The sequence below is a fragment of the Calypte anna genome, chromosome 1, assembly GCF_003957555.1.
Source record: "Calypte anna isolate BGI_N300 chromosome 1, bCalAnn1_v1.p, whole genome shotgun sequence".
Classification (NCBI taxonomy): Eukaryota; Metazoa; Chordata; class Aves; order Apodiformes; family Trochilidae; genus Calypte; species Calypte anna.
Window position 1 is genome coordinate 142,232,347 of NC_044244.1, and position 24,730 is coordinate 142,257,076.

General features: G+C 39.6%; 1 protein-coding gene across 1 annotated transcript in view; it reads left to right on the forward strand.

The window, feature by feature from the left end:
• The first annotated feature begins 2,445 nt into the window (after positions 1 to 2,445).
• The window catches only part of FAM155A (family with sequence similarity 155 member A), a 452,025-nt gene continuing 429,740 nt past the window's right edge, over positions 2,446 to 24,730 (forward strand). The window contains 2 exon segments of the mRNA XM_030469503.1: positions 2,446 to 2,886; positions 2,888 to 3,265. Coding sequence (XP_030325363.1) covers positions 2,446 to 2,886; positions 2,888 to 3,265 — 819 coding nt within the window.

Sequence of the window (24,730 nt, forward strand, 5' to 3'; positions counted from 1 at the left end):
AGCAGATGGTGTGAGTTGATTGAGAATTGCAAAGACATATTCTGATTTGAGTACTGTAGACTTTTTCTTACATTAGCACTTACTTCTTTCTGTGTCTTTAAATAGTCTAACAAAATAAAATTCCATGGTTAACTTCTGCTCAATGTAGAATTTGACTCATAGATCTTTTAAGGCCAGAAGAGACCATTATGATAATGTGCTTTGACCCCCAGCATAACACAGGGCATAAAATTTCACTCAGCATCTCCTCCCTCGGGTCTGCATCTTCTGTTTGAGGTATACTATCTCCTTTTGAAAGAAACTCAGCCTTGTCTTATTACTCAAAATGATGGAAATTACAGCACATTCCTTGGTAAACTCACCTCTCATTTAACCACAGTCAGAAAAAACACAGCTACAGTCAGAAAAGGTACAACCTTATCCTCCTCTGATTCCTTTAGTTTCAGATTTCTTCCCACTACACCTTTCAAAGCTGAAGTAGAGAGCCATTATCTACTCGTATCAGCTTTAGACAGTTTTAAAACAAAAAAAGAGGAAAAGCAACCCTTTGGGCTACATTGTACACTCTGTTCAAGGGCCATTAGCAGTTCTCCACCCTAGGATGGAGAAAGCCTCCAGAATAAGGAAAGGTATCACCTCTAAACCTTCCCCCAGTCCAATGGATAAATTAAAATACACATCTTGGTTATGCTCTGCCCAGATAGCATACCAACACCTTGAGAGGAAGACCTTGCAGCTCTAGACCTTCACCTGATAACATTCAACTTCAAACTGGCACCTTCTCATGTCTTATGCAAGACCCAAGTTTTCCTACTGCCGTTACATTCAGATGTGTCCCCAGGTAAGATGAAGGTCACTTAGTAGTCACCAAACAGGATGCTTATTTAAGCAAGAGACCCTGCTGGTAAGGGCTAGAAAGTGGTGGGATCTCTGTTGTGGGTCTGAGCTGACATTATCAGTGATTTATCACCCTAGTGAGAGAGTTGAGTTTGCTGCTCTGTCTCTCTCTCCAAGCAGTGGCATCTAAAAGGTGAAGCACAAAGACTGACAGTATTTACCCAGCTCCTGTGCTGGACCAGGGTCTTGGCAAAGTGCTCTTGGGGGATCAGCTTGGGATTTATGGGCTTTTGGTTTTCCAGTTCGCTAAGGCAAAGACAGGCAGCCGCGTTCAGGGGCAAAACCTGCCAGGATCCAGTGCCTGGAGTTTCATATGCCATCTGTGACTTGCTATGACAAGGACAGGCACAGGGACAGACCTCTCCAGTCACCACTCTGCGTGGACATGGTGTTTCAAGGCCACAAAGGGAAGGAGACCCTGACGGAGAGAGGGCTGGAAGGTGGTAACGAGGAGTACTTTGGCTGAGACGAGCAGCAAGAGTTGCACCGAGGAAGCCCGTTGGAGGGGCCATGTGGTCCCCAGTGCCTCTCCCACCTCCTCCTCCTCCTCCTCCTCAGGCAGGAGGAGGCAGAGTTGCCGCGGCTGCCAATGCGCCAGGATAGAGAGATCTCGGCGCGGGAGGAGATGACGCAAAAGGCAGAGCTCCCCCCAAAAAAGTGTTTCTCCCGGACGAAGATGGCGGCAACTTAGCCCAGGGGCCCAAGATGCCTGTGCCCATCGGGGGCCCCCAGCCAGGCAGTTCCGCCCCGTGCGCCTGGGGACACCGCGCCCGGCGGCAGCAGCGGCGGCAGCCGCAGCCCATTGTCACCAGCAGCGGCGGCGGCCCCGGCAGCCTCCTCCTCCTCTTCCTCTTCCTCCTCCTCCTCTTCAGCATCCTCGGCAGCGCTCCGGGAGCCCTGCAGCAGCGTCTCTCCAGTTAAGAGCGGAGGGGGGAGAGGAGAAAGAGGAGACGGAGACAGCGGTGCAGGCATCTGTGCCGCGGCTCGGGGCTGAGGAAGAGGAGCAGCGGCGGCGGCAGGGAGGAAGAGGAGGCGAGGAACCCTCCTGGAGCCGTCCGTCGGCAGCGGGGGACGCGGCATGCAGCTGTCCGGGGGCAGCGGGCTTTTCTCAGGAGGGAGATGGGGAGCTGCGATCTGACCATGCCTGGGTGAGAGGGGGAAAGGACCAGCCGCGCAGCCCCGCCACCACCAACTATCACCACTACCACCACCATCTCCTCTCCCTCCTCGTCTCTCTGCGTTATTGCTTTTATCTTCTCCACGGCACTCCGCGTTGGATGGACTGGGGCTGCTTCGTGTGGTGAGACCCAGGCAGAGCCACTGGCGAAACCCAAGAATATCTCAGAAGAAGAAAAAGAAGAAAGAAAGAAAGAAAGAAAGAAGAGGGAGAAAGAGAGAGAGGGGGAGAGTGGAAGAGGGAGCGAGAAAGCGAGAGAAGCGAAGGCAGGCAAGAAAATCCCCCCAATCTTTTAAGTCAATGCATATTGTGGTGACACTGGCAAAGGAGCCCTCACGGTGGAGTCGGCCAGGGCTGTGCGTTCCCAAAATATGACCAGGGGTGCTTGGATGTGCAGTCGGCAGTATGATGACGGCTTAAAAATCTGGTTCGCACCCCGGGAGAACGAGAAACCCTTCACGGATTCAGAGAGGGCTCAGAAATGGCGACTGTCCCTGGCATCGCTCTTGTTTTTCACAGTCCTGCTCTCTGATCACTTGTGGTTCTGCGCCGAGGCCAAATTCACGGGGACCGGAGAGAAGGAGCAGCCGCCGCCCGAGAAGCCGGAGCCCGCGGAGCCGGAGCTGCTGGCGGGCATGGGGGACCCGGCGCCCCCCGCGCCCCGGCTCCTCGCCCCCCCCTCGCCCTCCCTCCCGCCCTCCCCCGGCAGCAGCGACGGCGGCAGCCGCGGCGGCCGCACCAACGGCACCGAGCCCCGGCCCGGCAAGGCTGCTTTCCTGGGGAACTCCACCGCCAGGCCCCTGGAGACGTGCCCCCCCCCCGGGCTCCTCGTCCGGGCAGTGCTTCAGCGTGGGGGACGCGGAGGCGGTGTGCCGGAGGCGGGGGGGGCCGGGGCGGCCGCGGGGCGCGGGGCAGAGCCCGGCTCCCGGCTGGGACCTGACGGATTTTTACCTTTCCTTTTGTAATTCCTACACACTTTGGGAGTTGTTCGCCGGGTTGTCCAATCCGGACACTTTGAACTGCAGTCTGGATGTGGTGCTGAGGGGGGAAGGCTCCTGCAGCCAGTGCGTCCAGGCTTACCAGCGCTACGACCAGCACGCTCAGGAGAAATACGAAGAGTTTGAGGTTATGCTCCAGAAATATTTACAGTCGGATGAGTACTCGGTGAAATCGTGTCCTGAGGATTGTAAGGTAGGAGCCCCTGCTGTGTTTCCTGTCCCTGGCTGGCGGGCTGGCGTGCCTCTTCCGTCTGTTGTGGCTGCCGTGGTCCGTGTTTTGGCTGCTTCGGTCTCTGCTCCTGGCGCCGGCCGCCGCGGTTTTTTAGGGTGCTGTAGAGGAATCCGGCGAGGAGCTCCCGTTAGCGCATCGATTAAAGGGAAGCAGAGCGAGGGGGGAAGGTTGGGAGAAAAAGAGAAAGAAAGAAAAAAAAAAAGAAGTAGTCTTGGGTGCTCTGGGAGTGCAGAGCTGGATTTCCCCCTCCTCATGAATATGCGATTGGCTCCGGCTCGGCTGCCGGCTTCCAGCGGGCTAGGATGCGGCTTGGCGGCAGGCAGCGACACGGGCTGCAGGCCAATGAGCGGGGCCCGGGACGGTTCAGCCCACCCTGTCCCCGGGCCCTCCGGGACAGGATCCTTCAGGCCCGCGGGCAAGACCCCGAGAGGCGCGGGGCAACGGGCAACGAGTGGCCGGGATGCTCGGGGGACGGACGTCTGTCCCTTCGCGGGGGTTGGGAGCTGCCGGTGGGTTCCGTCGGGAGCTTCTCTCCGGGGGCTGCGGCGATGCGCGGGGCGGTGGAGCAGGCAGGCTCCCGACCGACTCGGGATTAGGGACCTGGACTGTGTCTCCAGGAACTCTGCCGAAAGCTGTGGAGCCGGGAAGAGCTGGAGGACGAGGGTTGATGTCAGCCGGCGCCGCGGTGGCCCCTGGTTGGGTAGCGGTGGTGACAGCATTTCGATAAGCCGCGGCCACTTTGGTGGTGCCCGTGAGTGCTCAGAGAGATCCGGAGGTTTTTCTTTTGCTTTGTTAGAAGGCAGGGTCTCACTTCGGCTCTATGTACTTGTTGTCTTCTCTGTACTTTTGCACAAGATTTAGTTGTCTAGCTCCCAAGACAAGACAGGACAGAGAGAAGTGTTGTCCTTGGCGCCCGAAATAACTAACTGCATGCTTTTTTTGCCTCAAGTGTTTGAGTATTTGTTGAGAGCTGGGCCAGGTGAATGGTTTCTGCTCTGAAATGGATTATTCTGACGACTGTAGCACTACATCAACCAGTCTGAATCAAATCCTGCTTTAGCAGTCGGTCACAACAGTGCATACAAATCACTGCTCTGAACTGAAGGCCTAGCAGGACCTCTGTGCTTTCTAACTTCAGCAGGGCCTTCTGAAATAATTTCATGGTAATAGTCCATGCGTAAAGAATCCCATTCATCAATAAGTTAGTGTAATTTTCACATACCTTTGACACAAAAATGAATCCACAGTCACTCCAGAAGCTGAAAAATCCTGCTGGATAAAGTAGGAAAGTTGCTGTACTTCTTTTTTCTTGTTAAACCTGGCAAACGTAAAGTAGTCTCATCAGTAATTTTGACTCCACTGTTACAAGTTTATGAACTATGTGTGTACATAGCCATTGTATGTATGTTGTGTGCTCAGCTATTGGTCATGTAAATGCATTTTATTTCCTGGGTGAACTGGAGAAGAAAAAGCCAATTAAATGTAAAGGGATGCGTAACCAGTGTTAGGACATCTTTGCCATTTCAGTTGTTCTTTAACTAGCAATTGACCTACTACTACTCAGTGCTGTGGAAGAATGTTTACTTCCTTCAAGTGTTTTTTGTTTGGCTTTTTTTTTTTTTTTTTTTTTTTTTTTTGTGTCAGTACAGTTTGACTGAACTTTACCACAAAGTGTGCAGTTGCTCTGAAGTATATCATGGTATAAAAAGGTGTTGAAAAATGAACAGAACATCAAATGCATCAAATGTACACTCTGTAATGATTTTCCCTTCAGAGATTGAATAAGGATAAATACTCGTCTAATGATGGAGAGGAAAAGCTGCTGGCATTACAGTGATTGCCTGAACCGCGCAAATTAACTAGAGAAACAGTTCTAGTGACCTGCGGTCTCCTGGTCCCCTTGTGCCAGACGGTATTGCTCTGTTTTTTGAGAATTTGGCACCCAGACTGTACTCAAAATCAAAAATAAAGGGGGAGGGTGGGGGAGGGATGGGGGGGTGGAGGGCGGAGGGGGAAACCGACCCCAAACCCAGCGTGTTCTGAGCGTTTCCTCTTCCTCTCTCCGGGGCGGCGGGACGGTTGCTGTCCAAGGTGCTGCACAGGAGGAGCGGGCAGCAGGCGGGAGGGCTGGGGAGAGGCGGCTCTGCTGCTCCTGCCTTCCGGCCCGGTACCTGCAGGAACCTCTGGAAAGTTTGGATTCGCTCTGGTGGCTGAGAGGGACGAGCGTTTTGCAGGTCCAAAAGGGCTGGGAGCCGTGTGTGGTATACTCTGAAGAGTGTGCGGGTGAAACTAGAAACTCGTGGTGAATACATGGTGGCAACGGCAATGTTATGATGGACTTTCTGGTGTTTTATACGTATTTAATTTATAAAAAGTCGGTCAGGGGATAGGGTTTTTTTCTTGTGTGTGTAAGTAAGTGTTAATTTCTTGACCATTGGACAACTAGGTTATTCTCTAGTTTAAGAATCAGAACAGAAACTATGACGTCTAACTACATTTTAGTTAGAAACCATTTGATTGGTTTATGTGGCGTACTGCTTTTCTTTTAAACAAAATCCTGAAAATACTGACTTGACTTAATAACTGTGTGTGTAAGCACTGAGTTAATACAATGTAAGGCTTCTTAAATAATCTATCTCTATTTAAGACATCTTTAGTATTCTGGGAGGGCTATTTAATTCACAGATCAAGAGAGCTTTTAATCCAGTTGACCAATTACAGGTGATGACAAAATCAATGCAATTTACACTGAATACCAGTCAACGTAAAACTTCCAATCGAGTATTACTTCCCCCTTCCCCTACTCTCCCCACCACCATTCCCCACCCTCAACACAGTCAGTTCTCAGAGTAAGGAGTGAAAATCTTGAAGGTTTCTCAGTTCAGCAAGTTAGGCCTTTCAAGTGTATACTATTGGTTATAACAAATAGTACATTTTTTATGCATGAATCTAAACCTCAGACTTTATTTTTTCGTTGCTTTTCTGAAATTAGAAGAAAATTAACTTTACTTTTGAAATACTCTGTGTTCCACTACATTTCTCCTGGTTTCTGACGCATATTTTCTATAAATTGCTTTGTATTGCAAAATTTTGCACTCAGAAGTTGTATGGGTTATGAGTTCACATTTAGTTATTATTCTACATGGTGAGTTTTTCTTTCAGTTTTAATATCTAAATATACTTACTCATTTAATTTTTTTTAAAATAATGCCACCATGTATTTAAGGTCTTACTATTAAAGTTCTTAGTGAGTTGCATTAGGATTTTGGAGAATTTTTGTAGAAAATGCTGAGAATTTTGAGTTTTAGAACATCTGGAAAATCACTATTTTTGATAGTATCAATAAATATGCATATTTTTTATATTGTTAGTGTGTCAGTGGACTCTGTATGTTGTTTAGAAGTTCAGTATCAGGAGACAGTGTTGTCTCACTGTAAATCCATTGTCAACTTATTTCTTAAAAATATCCTTGAATCTGATGTCTTTATATATTGTCTTCTTGTCATAATAGTCATATAACAGTAAAGACTAAACAGTAAATATAAGCCAAAGAAACTGTATTACATATCCAACAAGGTGTTGCTGTAGATTTATTGAATCACTAAAGTAACAGTAACTGAGCATCTGGATCTACATTTCTGGTTTTCTATGGTAAATTTAATATAGCTTTTAAAAAAAATCTATGAATTTTTTTCTTTTGCAAAATTATAAAGTATCAGTTATATATACAGAGATTGTTCCTGGCAGTATATATAGTTTCTTGCTTTCCAGAATATAATATTTATATGCCGTGTGACTCAGGACTGTTTTCAAACAACAGAGAACTGTATTGGCTTGACGTCGGAAGACACAGTTCCTCATAATGACTTGTCAGCTTCCTATCAGGGGAAATACTCAAGTTCTTATTCTTAAGACAGCAGGCAATCGTTCTGTGGAATAAAAGAAAATTCTGGCTACTTCTGATTAAGAACTAGGTCAAATAGCTAAGTAGGACATATAAACGTAAAGGTTTTAATTTTTTTTTTTTTTTTTTGAGAGAGAGATTTAGAACTTACGGCTTTGTGAAAAGTATCAGAGGACAAGGCTTTCTTGGCAGATGTATTGATTAATGTTTGAACAAAATATCTTCATGTTTTGTGACCTGTGTTTCTCTAAACCAGTAAAAGTTGAGAGAATTTATAATGTGACCTTCCTTAGTGCTGGTTTAAGTATTGAAATGTATAATTCAGGTAAGTGCATTATAATTCAAATAATATTAACATAATTTAATTTTCCTCCTAAAGTACCAAAGGAGAGAAATAAAAATAATATCAACATTGCTAAAAAGCAAACTTTAGATGGCATCCTAGGTGCTCAACATGTACAGGTAGACTTTTTCCTCTTTTTATTTTTTTTCCCTTTTTTTCCCCCCGATAATTAAATCTCATATAATAACTTCTGCTCTGAGCTTTATGACGTTGGTATCAGAAACACATAAAAAAAACTTGTTGGGTTATAAGACTAGGTAGCTGAAAAATATGCATGCTAATAAAAGGTTTAATCATTACACATAGATGGTATAGTTGATAAGAATATAGAGCTGGTGGTTCTGTTAATAGCTTTTTCTTTAATCAAGGGACTGTGTTGAACTTATTTTATTTGAGTAAGAGGATGGTTGAAAGTAATTTTAAACAATTAAAATTACATTTGTTCTCATTTATCTGGAAATATCAAAGCTTATATGAATCATGACTTTTCCAAGAAGTTTTTCCTAAACAGCATGTGTAATCTAATTAGGTTTTGATTTAAACTCTCAGCAAAGCTGGCAGAAAAGATGAGCAGATGAGAAATATGAAACCAGAAGTTCAAGTGATAAAAGAACCAACCCTTCTGTTACAAAAGGTCACATAGATAACCAGCATCTGCCAAAAAAAGTTAGACATTTCAGTTGCACATCTTCATCACAGGATATTTCTTTTCTGTACAAGAGTGATACCTAAACTCATCAGAAGAAACTCTTACAAATTAAACCTTCAGAAATGTTCACTGATGGTCAGAATCTAATACAAACTGGGAACAGTATACCTTAATTACTGACCTGGAACCTTTTGAGGCTCTTTTAAAAATGAACGTGTTAAACTAAAATGCCGGATATTTAAATGTATGCATTGTAAAAGCTTTAAGAGTCTTTGAATCTAATTTCATTCTATAAACTGATGTTTGCACATGCCATTTGTTCAGTTTACTAAAAAACAAACCAAAAAAGTAGAAATTGAATTTTCAAAACAAATTTCAGATAAATATGTGGATGACTTCCGTATAACTGTTCTTGTAATAGTTCAGTGGAATATTAAAATAAGGCACAGCACTGACGAGAATCTATGGATGTCATATTTTGGCCTAAGACACTGATTCAGCAGTCTGCTTCAGGCTCCTCTTTTGAGCTAGGTGGATTGCCCTGCTCTAAGGGAAGACTATGCACATGCTTATAGTCATTCAATTGCTTAAATGCTGTGTTAGCTCAGGGTCAGATCTCTTCAACCCTAAAAGAGCAAATTTCCCAGGGTGTTCTTTCCAGAAGTGAGTCCCCACATAACTGCTCTGAGTCACTAAGAGTCTGCATCTAGTTGATCTTCTAGGGATTCATCCTTTTCATAGTGTCCATGGGCACTTCATTCTTGATTTAGGAAAAAAAGGTCTACAGATGGCCAGCACAGAAGTTGAAGGGGATTCCACCCTAGTTCAGCAGCCACCATTTAACACTTCATGGTATTAGCATCATGTGGTTAGGGAGTTCCTAGCTCTGCCTTCAATTTTACTTTGTCCACTGGTTCTTTTTTGCATCAAGCAGTACATGTCACATGCATCTTGAAGAGAATGCGACAGTCTTGTTCTTTCATTTTTTCTTCTTCTTCTAGGAAAAGTAATCAAAATGCAAATTATAGTTCTATCACTTATCCTGCTTAAAAATCATTTGGTCTATACTTAGTAATTTATTACTTCAGTCTTGCACTAAGATCCATAATGTGTTTAGAACTGTGACTTGCCTAAAAAAGAAAAATAGAATTTAGGACCTAAATTCTGAAATATCACTCATAACACTCCAGAAAACAGAAAAATTAAATAAGTCACCTGGAAATAAATAAATAAACAGATGCCTAGTGTAGATGTCCATGTCAAATTTTAAAAGCAGACTCCTTTTGTAATCAGTGGAGATACATCAGTAATTCTACAGTCTGAGTCAGTTCACAATTTATTGAGAATGTCTAATTGTGGAAGTTTAAAATAGGTCAGATAAGTTATACACTAAAATACCTACTGTCTGTTCATTGTCTCTGAAGAGCACACACCATTAATCTATATAAGATACAAACACCTCCACTGTCAACTTCTGAAGTTGTATTAAATGAATCCTAACACAATTATTTTGGTATAAAAAGTTCAGTCTGAATTAAATTGTGTTCTATGCAAAATTTAACTGTGAGAAACTAAAATCCTGCTACTTGTGCTGCCCCGCACCAATCTAGTGAAATCACAAGCCTCTTTCACTCCTCTAACAACTGCATCCTGTCACTGAAAAATATGTGGGCTATGCATTCTGCTTCTTACAGATGAGAACAGGAAAGTGCCTTGTATGACATAACTCTATTTTTATAACTTTTTAAGAGAGGGGAGGCCAAAAGTTTCTACATAGTACTTTTTCCAGTTGTTACTGAAACCATCTAATAATATGTTATAACTGTATAACTATTGATAGCCTACAGATTATTACTCTTACTCTCCCTTTTCTCTTTACAAGAGAGGTAAAGTTTTTTAAGGGGGATCCCTACATATGTGAGAATTCCTGTACATTACACTGGGTTTCATTTTCTTCCCTTAGAGCAAATCAGAGGCAACTCCCAAGCCTACCCAGTCTCTCTCACTTAAGGCACACATTCCTAGATGTTTATGCCACTTTACTAAGATAACCATACTGTACTTCTTCTATCTGCTTTTGACTGTACTTTTCTCTTGTCAGAACTGTAAGAACAAACATTGCTAAGTGAGAGGGTGTGATAGTTTGGTTTACTTTACAGCATCAATCAGTTAGATGAGTGCAAATTTAGTGAAGCAATAGGGACATACTCTGACTCACAGAGAGATTTTATTAATTTGAAGATACGTTTTAAAAAATAAAAAACAGATTTATGTTTTGGATTTATGGTCTGACCTGGTCTGTAAGCAGGGCAGATACGTGAAAGGTGTAGATTGCTTCTTTAGACCATGAATCTTGAAGAACTATATCCAGTAAGCTCCCAGTCCATAATGACAGAGACCAAGGAATGACATAAGCAGCTTTGAAATTATGTTGCTCAACATTTGATATTCTCCTGCTCTTCATCTCTCATCTTGCATCCAAACTGGTGGACATACCTCAAAAGCTGTGTTTGAAATAGCATTGTCCTAAAGCCTTTATGGGAGAAACTAGTATGACCCTTGAAAGCACTGGTTGAATGCAACCAAACTCTTGGGAGAATGGTGATGATAAATGTTGAACTGATAAATTTTCTGTAGTTCTATATGAATAACTTGGTGCTTTGTAGCATCTTGGAGATCCTTATTGGAATGTTCACCTTTCACCTAGATTGTTGCTGAGATATTTCCTCATTAGAAGTCAGCTTGCTGATTAAAAATAGTAGCAAAGACGGTCTGAATTGAATTTATTAACAAACAATATGTTTGAGCCTTGTTTTTTGGAAATTCTATGCAATTCGGAAATCAACGTGGATGATTTAATTTATTTCAGTGAAATTAGGGGAAAACTGTACTTGAGAGATTACAATTTTTTAAAAAAAAAAGGTTCAAATTTTCACTTTTGGGATAGGATATTGGCATTTTCATGGGGTTTCGTAATGTTAAAATTTAGGCAAGTCCCTTGGTCAAACCATTTTATTTTCAAATTTATAATTTTTAATATTATATTAATAATTAATATTATATTAATAATATTAATTAATATTATAAATTTATAATATTTTCAAATTTATAAATTTAAAAAACCCCCATGAAAGTAATTAAATCATTTTAGAATGTGCAGTGTATGTAGTTTCTGATTTTTTGGAGGGAGCAAATATGAAATTTAAAATGTTTCTTAAATGCATCTTTAATTCTTGCAGATCTTCTGCATGTTAGATAAGATGTTACCTTCAATTTGCCCGAGCACTTACGTTAATGGTATCTTTGGTCTGTCAACACACTTCATGTCTGTAAAGCATAACAATGAGATTTCTATAACGTTTTTAAGATGCTAGCAATCCAAAACCAAAGGATGTTTTTTACTAAAGGGAAGGGGAAAAGGTGGATTGTCAGTGATACGTAGAAAAATAGTTTTTTTCACATTTTAATTCTTTTAGGAGAAAAGAGTTTCCAGAGTTTGTTCATTGATGATTTGCTTATCATTGCTCTGCATTTGTTTGCTTACTCTCCTTATTTCAGGAAATAAATAATACATGTACATATCTTTTAAAAAATGTACTCACAAAAATTACAGGCAAATTTCCCATGAATACTGTTGACATTATCTTCATGCAAGGTATCTGCTGAAACAGGATTCCTATATGGAAGAGCTTGGGGATAATAATATTTTATTTATTTTCAGTTGCAAGTAAAAATGCTTATGTATTCAAAGTTGTATAACTGATAATCATTTCATGGTGAGATCTGGTGTATCACATCCCTCTTCAAAGGTACATTCTTTTAAAAAATATGAGAAAACTATAAATTTTTAGTTTCAATGTATAATAATGATAATGTAAAATGATAATATAATAATAATAATGTATAATAATGATAAAAATAAAATTCCATTTGTCAGTCATAATCTTTTTAATTAAAACCACATACAAATAAGCCAAAATCTATGCTTTGGTAAAGACTAAAACTTCTGGAAATTTTGAAGAGATGTACTACTCTAATATCTATTTATAATACTAATTGTTAGAAAATACCTTAAGCAAATTTCTGATTCCAGCCCTGTTCAAGAGAGGCAAATAGTGTCATCAGTGGAGAAAGATCCATAGTCAGAGAATCATAGAATCATAGAATTGATTGCTCAGGCTGGAAAAGACCTTCAAGATCATCAAATCCAGCCTTGTCCTAACAATATTACTCTATTCCTGATGACCCATGACCAAACCATGTCCCCAAGCACCACATCCAGGCAATTTTTAAACACATTCAGGGATGGAGAGTCAACCACCTCCCTGGGGAGCCTGTTCCAGTGCTTAACAACCCTTTCTGTAAAGAAGTTTCTCCTGATATCCAACCTAAATCTCCCCTGACACAACTTGAAGCCATTTTTCCTTGTCAGATCCTAAATCACTGACCTTTTTATTTTTAAGTAAAGTATTCTAGATGTGTCTGTTTTGAAACATTGCCAGCTTCGTACTTCTGTAAGTACAAACCCATCCTCTCATGTTTTCCCTTTCACACTATGTTCAAACTGATAATATTGTGGTATGGTGTTCTAAAGTGAGACTGGGCAGTTGTGATAATGAGAGTTTTTAGAGAAGGGAAAAAGTATTGGATGTCCCAGTATGTGCTGCCAGGATCAGGGAGGCTCTGCCCCTTTGGCTATACAGCTGGAGCAGGGCCAGGGATGAGGTTCTATGGGTTGAGGTTCTGCACTTGAAAAAAAGGAAGCAAAACAAAAACATTGCCATGGTGACATTGGATGGCTTTTAAAATTTTTCATACATCCAGAGATGAGAGGTGGTCATTTCCAGTCCTGTTCTCCCATGGAATTAAAGTCTTCCTGTAAATATTTCTACACAGAACCTGCCAGGACTTTGACCAGAATTATGAAGAAGGTGGACTTTCTTAACAAGGCAGATTTGAAATATTGGACAAATTATGTTAAAAGTAGAATTATTTTTTATTTTTTTCCCTTTATGCTTTCTGATATAACAATCCTTTGGGAAATGACCCTATTATAATCTAAGTTTAGCTGACAAGATATAGTGTATCACTGGAGTGCAGGAAATGAGGCTTCCTGTTTTATATCTGAATTCAGTTAGAAGTGCATTATGATTTCTTTTGTCTCTATTTAAATATTAGAAATATTAAAGCTGAATATTGTACATTTTTTGCAACCTCACTATGTTAACAAAATTAAAACATTTCTGTAAAAATAGCTTCTCAAAATTTAGCAGCTGAGATTGATTCTTGGGACATGACCTGAGTAAATGTAATGTAAGCCAAGGTGTGTGTGGAATTTAAAATATTGTTTTATTTTAATTTACAAATACAGACCAATTTTATTTAAACAGGAATCTACAATGACATAAACCAGCTCTTACTCCATTGAAATCAATGACTTTACTTAAATGTAATATTGTTTTCAGAGTAGAAGGAGGTACATGATATACTTTTAAACTCAAATATGTGAAAACAAAGGGACAGATTTGACTCGGGCTGGTTTGCTTTACAAAACTGGCTACAAAAAACCCAAGGTGCAATGTGCTTTAAATTCTCATTTCCTTGCCTTTGACTGATGCTACTAATTTTTTATTGTTGTCACATTAGTGTGGTTTTTTTTATTTGTTTGTTTTTTTTTTTCCTTATAGTTGGTCTTGATCCCATTATTCCATTGATTTTTTTCAGGCACATGGTAGAAAAATATTATAAGTTTAACATGTTAAGCTATCCAGGGGTGGAAAAACCTTGAAGACAACAAAGCAGAATTTATTTGCCTTTTCCAACCAGGAGTGTAGGTTATCCACCATGATTAAAATGAGAGATGCTAATCTACTGATCTGCATTGCTAGCCTAAATTCATAAAAGTTGCTTTGATAGCTGTAAAGACACTATATATTTAAGTTGGTATAAATATAGTTAGAATTTAAGCATAAGTCGAAGAATTGACTATAAAATGGAAGTAGTGCTCTGTGGTACACTTCAACACTCACAAAAAGGTAGTAATTTTAACAGTGACTCATCTTAAATAAAAATTACAGGGATAATATACACATATGTATGTGTGTATGTAATATATATATATATATATATGTATAATTCTCACAAGAGGTGCAACAAGGAGGTTACACAAGCACCGTTTCTCGATATCATATGCGCCCTAACCCTATCTTACATTGATTTTGCACCTCTTTGGAAGAGACCCCCTCTGTGTTTGGACTGAAATTTGGATTGCTGTTTGGAACAAAATGACCTTAAACTCCATATACTCCTGCTACCTATTAACAGAGCATGGAAGACCATACCTTAAATGTTCTGCTTACTTAATTGTAATATTTTGGATTATTTTTGCTTCTGCTTATTTACAATATAGATAACAAATTTTTTTGTTTGTTTATGTGGGTTTTTTTCAGGATCTTTTGATTGCTGTGATTATCTGGGAGATCAGGTTTTTGTTACTCTTGTATCATTTGAGTTTTGTATTTTTTTTTGGGTATTTTAAAGGGCAGTATTACCTTAGCTTCAGCAATGTAAACATGAGCTTCAGTGACTTCCTAATTATTTATTTAAACCTGTTTTGCAGTTTCCAGCCTACTTGTGGCTTTTTTTTCAAACACTGGAGAAACACTCTTTCTTAAATTTTGGTGTGACTGTCAATATTTATAGTATGGTTTTTTTCCTCATAATTTTTAATGCAGTCCTGATTTAAAGAGAACTGGTGTTTGGGATGGAAGAAATATTTTCCTTTTTTTTAAGATTGTTTAGAACCTCTAGAGGAGGAGATTATATTTTCTGCAGCTTGCAGGAAATACTTGCATCTCAGACTTTTATAAAAATCAATGTTGGAAGAGAAGATCAAGACACAGGGAGTATGAATATCAATAGGCGTTTATTGGGTTACTCAAAATTTGTGGAACTGCATAGAGGATAGAAAAGGGAACTTAAAGATAAAGATAAAGAATATATATTAATAAACAAATACATATTAGAATAGAATGTTAGAAAGGTTTGAGCTAGGAGGGACATTAAAGATCATCCAGTTCCAACCTCCCTGCATGGGCAGGGACACCTCCCACCAGACCAGGTTGCTCACAGCCCCATCCAGCCTGGCCTGGAACACTTCCAGGGAGGGGGCATCCACAGTTTCCCTGGGCAACCTGTGCCAGTGTCTCACTACCCTCACAGTAATAAAAGTATTTGGTTATATTTTCAAAGGAGAAGCAAAAGCCCTGGAAATGTTCTGGTTTTTTTTCCTGCAGATAGTAGCACTATTGAGGAAGTCAAGTATCACAGTAATTCAGCAATGCAGAGGCCTTATAACATGCAGTGGGTGATAAGGTTCACCTGTTATATTCCTCAAAGGGATGGTCCTGTTTCTAATTGTTTTCTTCACCTTCTGTTTTAATAGGGTTAAAAGGCAACTCTTTATTTCTTTTGGAGTGTGTACACGCTTGGGTAGGCAGCTCACAAATCTTAAGTGCTTGAACTTGGTACAGGCAGCTGTCCTGAGACTGTGTCTACCTTAGAATTTTAGTTCAGGTCAGGGTTGTGCTTTTAAAACAAATCTCCCACTCACTCCCACTCCCCCTCTTGCTGCATCATCATTCACATTACAGAAACTCGATTGCTACCTGCTGGAAGTAAAAGTGAAGAAATGCCTCAGATGTACACGTAATGAGTTGCAGGCACTAGGGGACATGCAGTCTGTAAGGTTACCTCGAAGTAAAACCCCTGAAACATAAATAATGTAGATGCCAGGGTCTCAGCACTGTTTCAGTCTGCAGTGTTTCTACAGAGCCGCCCTCCTGGTTTATATTCACGTGAAATTCAATCCTCACATGGAGATAAGTCCCAAATCTCAGCAATTTCTTCAGGACTGCAGCTCAAAACTGCAGTCTTCAAGAAAGTCAAGACTGAGCCAAAGCTCTGGAATGATTCATGGCACTTGCCTCTGCATAATCACGGCACTAGTGAGCATCTATTCTCTTTTCTTCTTTCTTTTTTTTCTTTTTTTTTCTTTTTTTTTTTTAATCTTTATAGTTCTTTTCCCTCCATCAGCTGCTGGCATGCCTACGGAGGTGAAGTGCGGTGTGGTGCAGAGTTTTGCTCTATGCTGTCCTTGCAGCTGCCAAGGCTCTGTGCAGCAGAACCGCTGCAGCTCTGCTGCGTTTTGGTCTCTCTGGGCTGACTGAGCTTCTCACTGAGGAATTCACAGCACCTTCCCAGCACTGGGACATGAGGCTGAAGGCATCTTTCAGTGCCTCTTTATGGCAGCTCTTGAGTTTTTTATTTTCATAATGGTGCAAAAATTATCAAAGCAATCATGACAAGGAAAAGAATTGTGAGGGGAGGGAGGGAAATCGGCAGGAACAGAGCATGTCTGACCTTTCTTGATAAAGTACTGCCTTCCTTATCTTCTAAGTTATTTTCTTGTTTCCTATTAGAAGAAAAGAATATTATGATTCAGTGCTCAGTCTGGATTTTAGGTAACCACAGAACTGACAAGCAGATAGATAGGAAAGCCTAAGTAACTGTTTTTCTTCTTTAATTATATCATATTCTAGATACTTGTGAAGATTTTAATTTTCTTCATATTTTTCAGCAGTGAGAATGAAACTGTATCTATGGTTGAACTTATGATCTATGAACTTATGTCATTTTTCTTTACTGAGTAAAGCTTTTTTCTTTGAAAGATTAAGAAAGCACTGTGTAGTTCTTTAGAAAATACATCACTAAAAGAATATTGCCTTGCTGATAGAATACTTGTTAGTATAGGCAACTACTACCTTTCCCTTTTTTATTATCTGTTTTTTTTTTAATTTCAGTACTCCCAGTTATTGCAAGTGGTCATTGCTTTTGAACCCTGAAAATTCATGCCATGTATTGAGTTGTTGGTAAGTAAGTTTACTGCACTTCTGGGAAGAAAATTAGTTCCTAGAGAAGTAATGATAAACCCTTCTGAAGTTTTATGGGCCTTGATAACCTTGATAAGTTTTTACCCTTTGATAACCACAAGGAAGCTTTCTTAAATTTTAAACCTGTAACTCTGGTGGTGCTAAAAAGAGGCAAGAAAAGCTATTCACTGGCTTAGCAAAAATGGATAAACAAATGATTTGCTGAAATAATATCTGTGTGTTTGATTGACTGAAGTATCAGGAGGAGGCCTCCAGGTTGGTAATCAGCTCTTATTTCACCACCAGGTGCTACTGAGCTGACAGGGGGGGATCAAGCAGCAGAGTTGCAGAGGGCACTGTCCTGGCAGCAGGGAAAGCAGGCAACAAGGCAGGTAGCCAAAAAATGTACAGGTTTAACTTAGGTCCTCCTAAGAGTAGATAGACAACGTATTTATATAAGGCTTCAGTTGGATGTATGTCAGAAAATACTTACATTGCTTTATCCTGGAGCCTGAAGGAACTGATACTGATGAAACAGAGAGAGTGTCTTTTTGGTTTGTAGAATATAGGAACTGACATCCTGTGGTGCTCAGTGATCTGCTTGGTGTCATGTCCTGTCTCTGGGAATAAGCTTGAGAGGTAAAACGAGTGCTACTCCAGACAGTTAGAAAATCACTTGCTAGTTTACAAAGTTTCATTTTCTCTCATATCAGTCAATTTAAAATACATAAATGAGGGAATAAAATACTTTCCTATATGCTTTCTATTAGCATAATGTCATACATGAAGGGGTTTATTACTGTCATATATAAATTTAATTTTCAAAGGCACTTGGACTGGTATTCAAAATCCTAATTTTCTGTAAATGTGTGGTAGAACAACCCAAATTTCATCAAAATTCACTGCTTGCTGTGTTCCATGCATTATTTTTCTTGGTTCTTTGGTTTAAGGTAGGATTTCTGTTCCTATATATATATATATCACTGAATTTTCTGTAAATCTCCTATAGGATTTTCTTTTCTGATGCCTAGTGGTACACTGCTGTGGAGGCTAGGGTGGAAGAAGAGGATTATATTTATGTAAATTATATTAAAGTGATGTAGCTGAACCAGTAATCAACCCCACAAAAAATACAATTTTGAATATATCAAAATACTAATGGACGGATTTGCTGCTAATATGCCCCTTGGAACTTAAAGTTTTGGACCATACTAAGGACTGACAAAAGCATTTAAGTGCAGTTTCTTTCATGACAGAGAAGGGCTTTGTTTGTTTCTTGTACACATAAATGAGAACATCTGTACATCAGCTGTAATACAAGAGCTTCTCTGCAGCTGCAACACATTATAGGGTAGGCTTTTACCTATGATTCCTGGAAAAAGACACTTACCACAACTCCTCATGCATTAACCTTTTGCTATTAGCAGCTTCATGTTAGTTTCACACGTTACTGTTCACCTACTTTAGCACTGTGAAGGATATTGGTACACAGCATATTTTGCTATGATGCAGTCAGGGTTGGGCTGAACACATTCCCAATTCCTGCCCACCAGTGGCAAAGAGGACAATTTAAACATTTTTAGAGGATATAGCTATTCTTTTCCCTTTATCATTCACTGCTGCCCACCCATTTCTCTTTCCCCCTCCTCAAGCTCTCTGCCAGACTATTCTGTGGGTTCTGTTTGACTGTGGATCTTTGATACAGTAAGATGTTGTGCTAAGAAGGACAATTTTCTGAAAGGGGAAATGAAAGATGGGTACCCATGACAGCAGACCTGCAACTGAAAAGTGTAGTTTGCAGTGTATATAAGTTGGGATAAGAGTAAGCTGTGTGCTTGTGAAGTAGAAGAGGGTAACTGCAGAGGTAGCTTGAGTTTTCATTCATTGTTTGTGTTGGTTTGAGTCTGGCTTGCTATAAAGAGCAGAGCACTTCACTGTGAAGAATTGTTATGTATACATCCACAGAAAAATCAAAGTCCTTCATTGAAATGATGTTACTTTTGGCCTTAGTGACAACTATGGAGTTTGGTTTACATGAAAAATAAAAAAAAAATAAACAATTTTTCAGTTTTGCTGACTTCTTAATTTGTCTTTTTAAGAGAGAGAAATAATTATATAATTTACTTCATTAGTCATTTACCTACACTTACTCATTCTGTCTTTTTAGCTTCTTCCTTTAGAGCTCTCTGATTTCTCTCCTAACATAATAAATAAACCTTAGCTAGCCTTCATAATCCCTATACCAGTACTCTATCCTTTTTATTGTTGTTAGTCCCAGAGGAGTATTTTCCATGATCCATCCAAATCAAGAGTGTTTTTCCTTCCCTTCAGTTGTCATACTGATATTTTCATTCTAGACAAAGGATTTCATATGGTTCTTTCCAGTATGCATCTATTGGCTTGGCAGTGTTGGATTCTATCTGCCTTTGTTTCTTTTTTCACTGAGCTCTTTTAAGTGACCCAAGGCTCAGTTTTGGCCTTGATTAATCTAAGACTTGTAATGTCATTTGTAAACATCTCCATCTTGTTTTTAGTCCCATTACCAGACGATTAATAAATAAATTAAGCACTCTCATCCCTAGGGACACCCTGGGAACTTAGGGACACCCTGTTGTTAACCTTTAGCCACATGAAGCAGTGACCATTAATAAATGTATCTGGCTTTTGCATTCTGCTTTTGGTACTTGATTTCTAACCAATGATAGTGCTTTACTTCTTACTTTGTGATTACTTAGTTTCTCTAACAGAGTTTTGTGGGAAGTGTTCTCAAAGGCTCTTCAAAAATCTAGAGAACCTGTATCAGCCAATTCTCTTAATCTGCTATTTATGAACATGCCAAAAGACTTCTGTTAGATTAAGGAGATGTACAAGGCATTAAGGCTTCTAGCTTTATTCCAGATGGTTAAGACTTTTAACTGGTAGCACAGCTAGTGTTTTTTTTTTTAACTGCAGTGATCTGTTTGTGTTGAACTCTTCCTTGGTTTCTCTCAGTAGTTATATGGAGATGGAAGCTCTCCTGCATGGTTCAGTATACAAATTGATTTAAATGTGAGACTGAATAATTGGTGATCTTTGGGAGCCTTGAAGAAACAGCATCCCATTCTTGGGATACATTGTTCTTTTATTTGTTGATCTAGTCAAGCCATTCCTCTTATGATCTCTGAATCATCAAAAGCTCCTTATCTGTACTTGAAAAGGCAGATACCACCTCAGTGCTCTCTGAGACAAAAGGTAATAAAAACCAGAGTTTCCTTTCTCATCTATATTCATATTTTGTCCAGTTTCTCCTTTAATTTTTTTGGAAGAGTAATAATGATCTCTGTTGTAAATGCCATATTGTTTACACCTTATATTAGCCATATATTATCATTTAGGCACCCCATTTCCCTCCTAAGATGTGCCTGTTGCCATGTATGCATCTTGAAGACCAGAAGTGTTTTGTGCCAGGAACACTGAGAAATCCACAAATAGCTTGAATGTTGCTGTCCTAAAAGTAACCAATATATTCTTTGACCAAGGATCTGAATTGGGTTGAAGTCTGTTCTGTCTGCCTGTCTGCCTGTCTATCTATCTATCTATCTATCTATCTATCTATCTATCTATCTATCCTCTCTACCATTTAGGAGGGAGAGTAACATTTTTTTTTCCTCAAAGAAATGGTGCAGAAGTGGGTCATGCAACAATGTCATAGCTGGAAAAGAACAACAGGGTACACTTACATTCTGATGAGAAATACAGGACAAAAGAGAATCCTCAAATTTTTTACTAAGTAGCCTTTTTTCTAAGTCTTGTCCTGTCTGGATGACTTGCAGCTTCTATCCAGAAGCTTACCTTGTTTTCTGAGGTGCTGCTTTTTAAATCCACTATAACAGGCATGACTTATGTGCGTATTTTTTCAGAGGAAAAAATAGCATTTTTATAAAAAACACTTTCCTGAAAAAAATCCCAGTCTGGAGGATGCCATTCTCCATTTTTTCTTTCTTTTGGTATAATTGCCTAATAATTGGATATATAGGGAAGCTGCTGGTGTATGCTCAGTGTCCTCCACAGCTTGAAGATATTCATAGTCAGATGAAAATATTGAAGGAGTAGGACTAGCACAAAGTGGTGTTTTGGATGAGAAATATTTAGCCTTCTAATGTATTAGGTAGGTTGCTTTTTTTGTTTGGTTTGAAAGTATTTTGAAAGTTGCAGTTAGATTTCACTGGGAGGTATTTCTCATATAACTAATACTAATAAGAATTCATAAAGTATTTTTGTAGAAGATCTCCAATCACATCTATTGAGTAATTTTTTTATTACATGTGTCTCCCCTTTTTCGTGTTGTACAAAAGTCTTTTGCTGATCCTGCAAAAGACCTTCCATTTTCTGAGCCAAGAAAGATGCTCTTGTGCTACAAGAAGTTTGAAGAAAGTACTGAAACCCTCCTAGCTACCCCATTAATGATTTTAGGCTTCAGAGAGAACAATAGTGGGACACCAAGCCTGTTTGAAGTAGTTCTCATCTCAGCATACCTACCTCAAGATACGCACTCCAGGGAATGTTTTAAACCATTAAATGTTACAGGGTTCAAAACTTTACCAAAGTTGTACAGACCAGCAAAAGACCCAGAGGAACTATTGCCTCATTAATAGCTTCTTCTGGGTCTTTCAGAATATAAAAGGGCTCATTAAAAACATGAAAACATGCTCAGTGGGTAGAGGGTACACCTCACTTCCCTCTAGGGGTGCTTCACAGTGATGGAAATAGTTTCCCTTTTCTGTTCTACTCAGAAGCATCCAAGTAGGAAGCACTCAGGAGAATACTCTCAGGAAATGGTGTCCAAGGCACATGAAGAGAAATGGCCTGGCTTTCAAAGGTGCTAAGCACTCATATTCTGAGTTCATGTGGAGAAGGTTAACATGGGAGGAAGTGCTTTTTAATGCACGTAAGATAGATCAATATACTTGGTAGGAAATAATGTAGTCCTTTTTGAATACAGATGACTAAAATGAAGCAGAATATGAAATACATATTCAGAAGTTTTGATGTGTGCCCTTGATAATTCTGGGCACTTCTGTAAGGTCCTCTTACTGCCAGAGTAAAGAATAAAGTAGTCTATAGTAAAACTGAACTGTTTTTTGTTGTGGGGCTTTGGTTTTTTTGTACAACACAAAGAGACAATGAAGACAGCCTACAGAAAAATCATTGCCTTTACTACAAGTGGCTAATCTAAAGTTGCTGATACACTAAATTTAAAATGAACAGATGTTTGCAATGCTTACCTCTTTTTATTTGAGAAAAGCCACTCTGTGTTTAGACTGGCAGGAGATGAGGTCTCTAGATGTAAGAGAAATCCAGGCAGCTTGGTGTGCAGATCCCTTTAAAATGAACCTGAGCTGCTTGGCTGACAGCAGTGGGATTTTGTGCTTGTAAACAACTCACTTCAAGTTGACATCATATCAGTTTTTGCATTCTGTTTGGATGCAATCAATCATACTCACAGGTGTGAGGGGCTTCTCGGGTAAAGTGTTTCTGCATTCTGTTTAGCTAGCAAAAGTTGACTGAAGGGCAGCTGCAGAAGTATTATAACAGAAAGGTTTATTTAACTTGATTTGCCTTCCTGGTTAAAGGACATATTAAAAAAAAGTTCTTGCACTCACTGTTATGTAGAATAGTGACAAGAGAAACCATTTTGGGAAATCTGTCCTTACACAGACTTTTCAAAGATCTACTGAAAGTCAGAAGCTTCATCGCACAGTTTTCCTCCTTATGAACAAGCTCTCTATGCTGCTTTCTTCCTTTCCATAATGAGAAAAATATCCACTTACCATCTACTTTTCATGCTATGTTAATGAAAATTCTCTTACCCAAATGTCTTCCAAATGACTATGACAGGCAAGGTGAGGCAAAAATTTTTTAGTAATGGCACTTTCCATACTGCTGGCTTTTGATGCAGCTCTTACTGCTTCCCTGTAGGTATCTGTAGCATTAGGTGGGAGATCCTCTGGAGCATGCTACAGGATGTGGACATTTATTGCTCCATGCATCGTTCCTCAGGAAACCAATTTACTGGCTTAAAATAATCCCTTGTGGTTTTCCACCAGAAAAATGGATATATTTTGCTCTTCCAGGCCCAGCTGTAAGATGTTTCCATGTACAAGATGTTCTCGTGTGCTGGCATTCACTAGAAGCTGAAGCAGTTCCTTGAGATCACTGGCAACAAGAATAAAACAGCAGCAGCTCCTCAGTTTGCTGGTGGCTGGTGCTAAAATCAGACTTGAATGAGTGTTGAGGAAAAGGGTTAATTCACTTTCTGAGCAAAATAGCTGTTTTCTGTACATAACACCTACTTTTCTGAGTACTTTTCCACTAAATCAACACAATTAGCATTAAAAGCATAAGATAAGCTCACTGTGTCCAGAAGGGAAAGTGGGGAAATTGGTTTGGTCTCCGTAGGGAATGGTGGTTTTGGAAAAATGTCTGCTTGCTTTTATTAGAGGGTTTGTTGGTTTTGGTTTTGTTTGGTTTTGGGTTATGTTTCTTTTGGTTTTTTTTTCACTAACAGAACATGATATGTTTTCATGCATCTTTTAACTTCTAAAACGCACTGCACTCAGGGACATAAAACTGCATCTGGATTGAGCATCTGCATAAACTCAATGCAATTTAAAAAAGCAATGCTATGAAGCTCTCAAATATTTCCAAACTGAAAATCTGACAGGCCATTACAGTAAATTTAGGCTGACTACAATTTGATGCTTTCTGTCTGTAATACCTGAAATATCCTATTTGTGTAATGGAACTTCCAAGAAAATCTTAAATAAAAACCTGGATATCTTAAGTATATAAAAAAGCATTATTCACAGTACATTTTGAAGCCTATCTTATGTCTTGTTAATTCAGGCATCAAATATGAAATCACAGAATTTCCCAGATCTAGGGGATCAAGTATGGTTATTTCAGCCTTTGGGAGGGTTAGTGAGGGTTTATTAATTTTGTAGTGTTGCATTAATGCCCAGGGAATTACTTCTCAGGCCAGCTTTCTCTAAAAAGGAAAAATAGTTTGCTTATTTTTGTAATTGTATACTGGCAGGAAAAGTTCAGAGCACCTTCTTAAGGATTAGATATTACAGTGAAGAGTTTTACCTTGGAGATGAATGATACTCTCTTATTTATGTTTAATGCTACTATGTGCTTTAGGATGGTAATTGGCCATTATTCATTTAAGAAAAACATAAAATGACCTGTGTTTTCTTAATGTGAAAGAGCAATAAGGCAGTGTGTCCTTTTGAAAGGTCTGATTGCTGTAAAACATATGAATACAAATGTTACCAATTAAATCACTTTTGAATTCCACTTATGAATGAGATTAACAAGCAAGTAATGCATTTCTTCAGTACTTAGCACTTCAGCCTAAGCAAGTAGATTTGCTAACATGAAAAGGGTTTTGAAGTACTGGCCTTTGAGAAGAAATGTGCAAGCTACCTTTTTTCCCATACTGAAATTTTTTATGAAGTGGGATTTTCCCAAGCTGACCTTCACAATTGTATTCCAGCTATGTATTGATCCAGGGGATGAAGATGATCTATTAAGTAGTTTGGAGGTAAAAAAGAAGGAA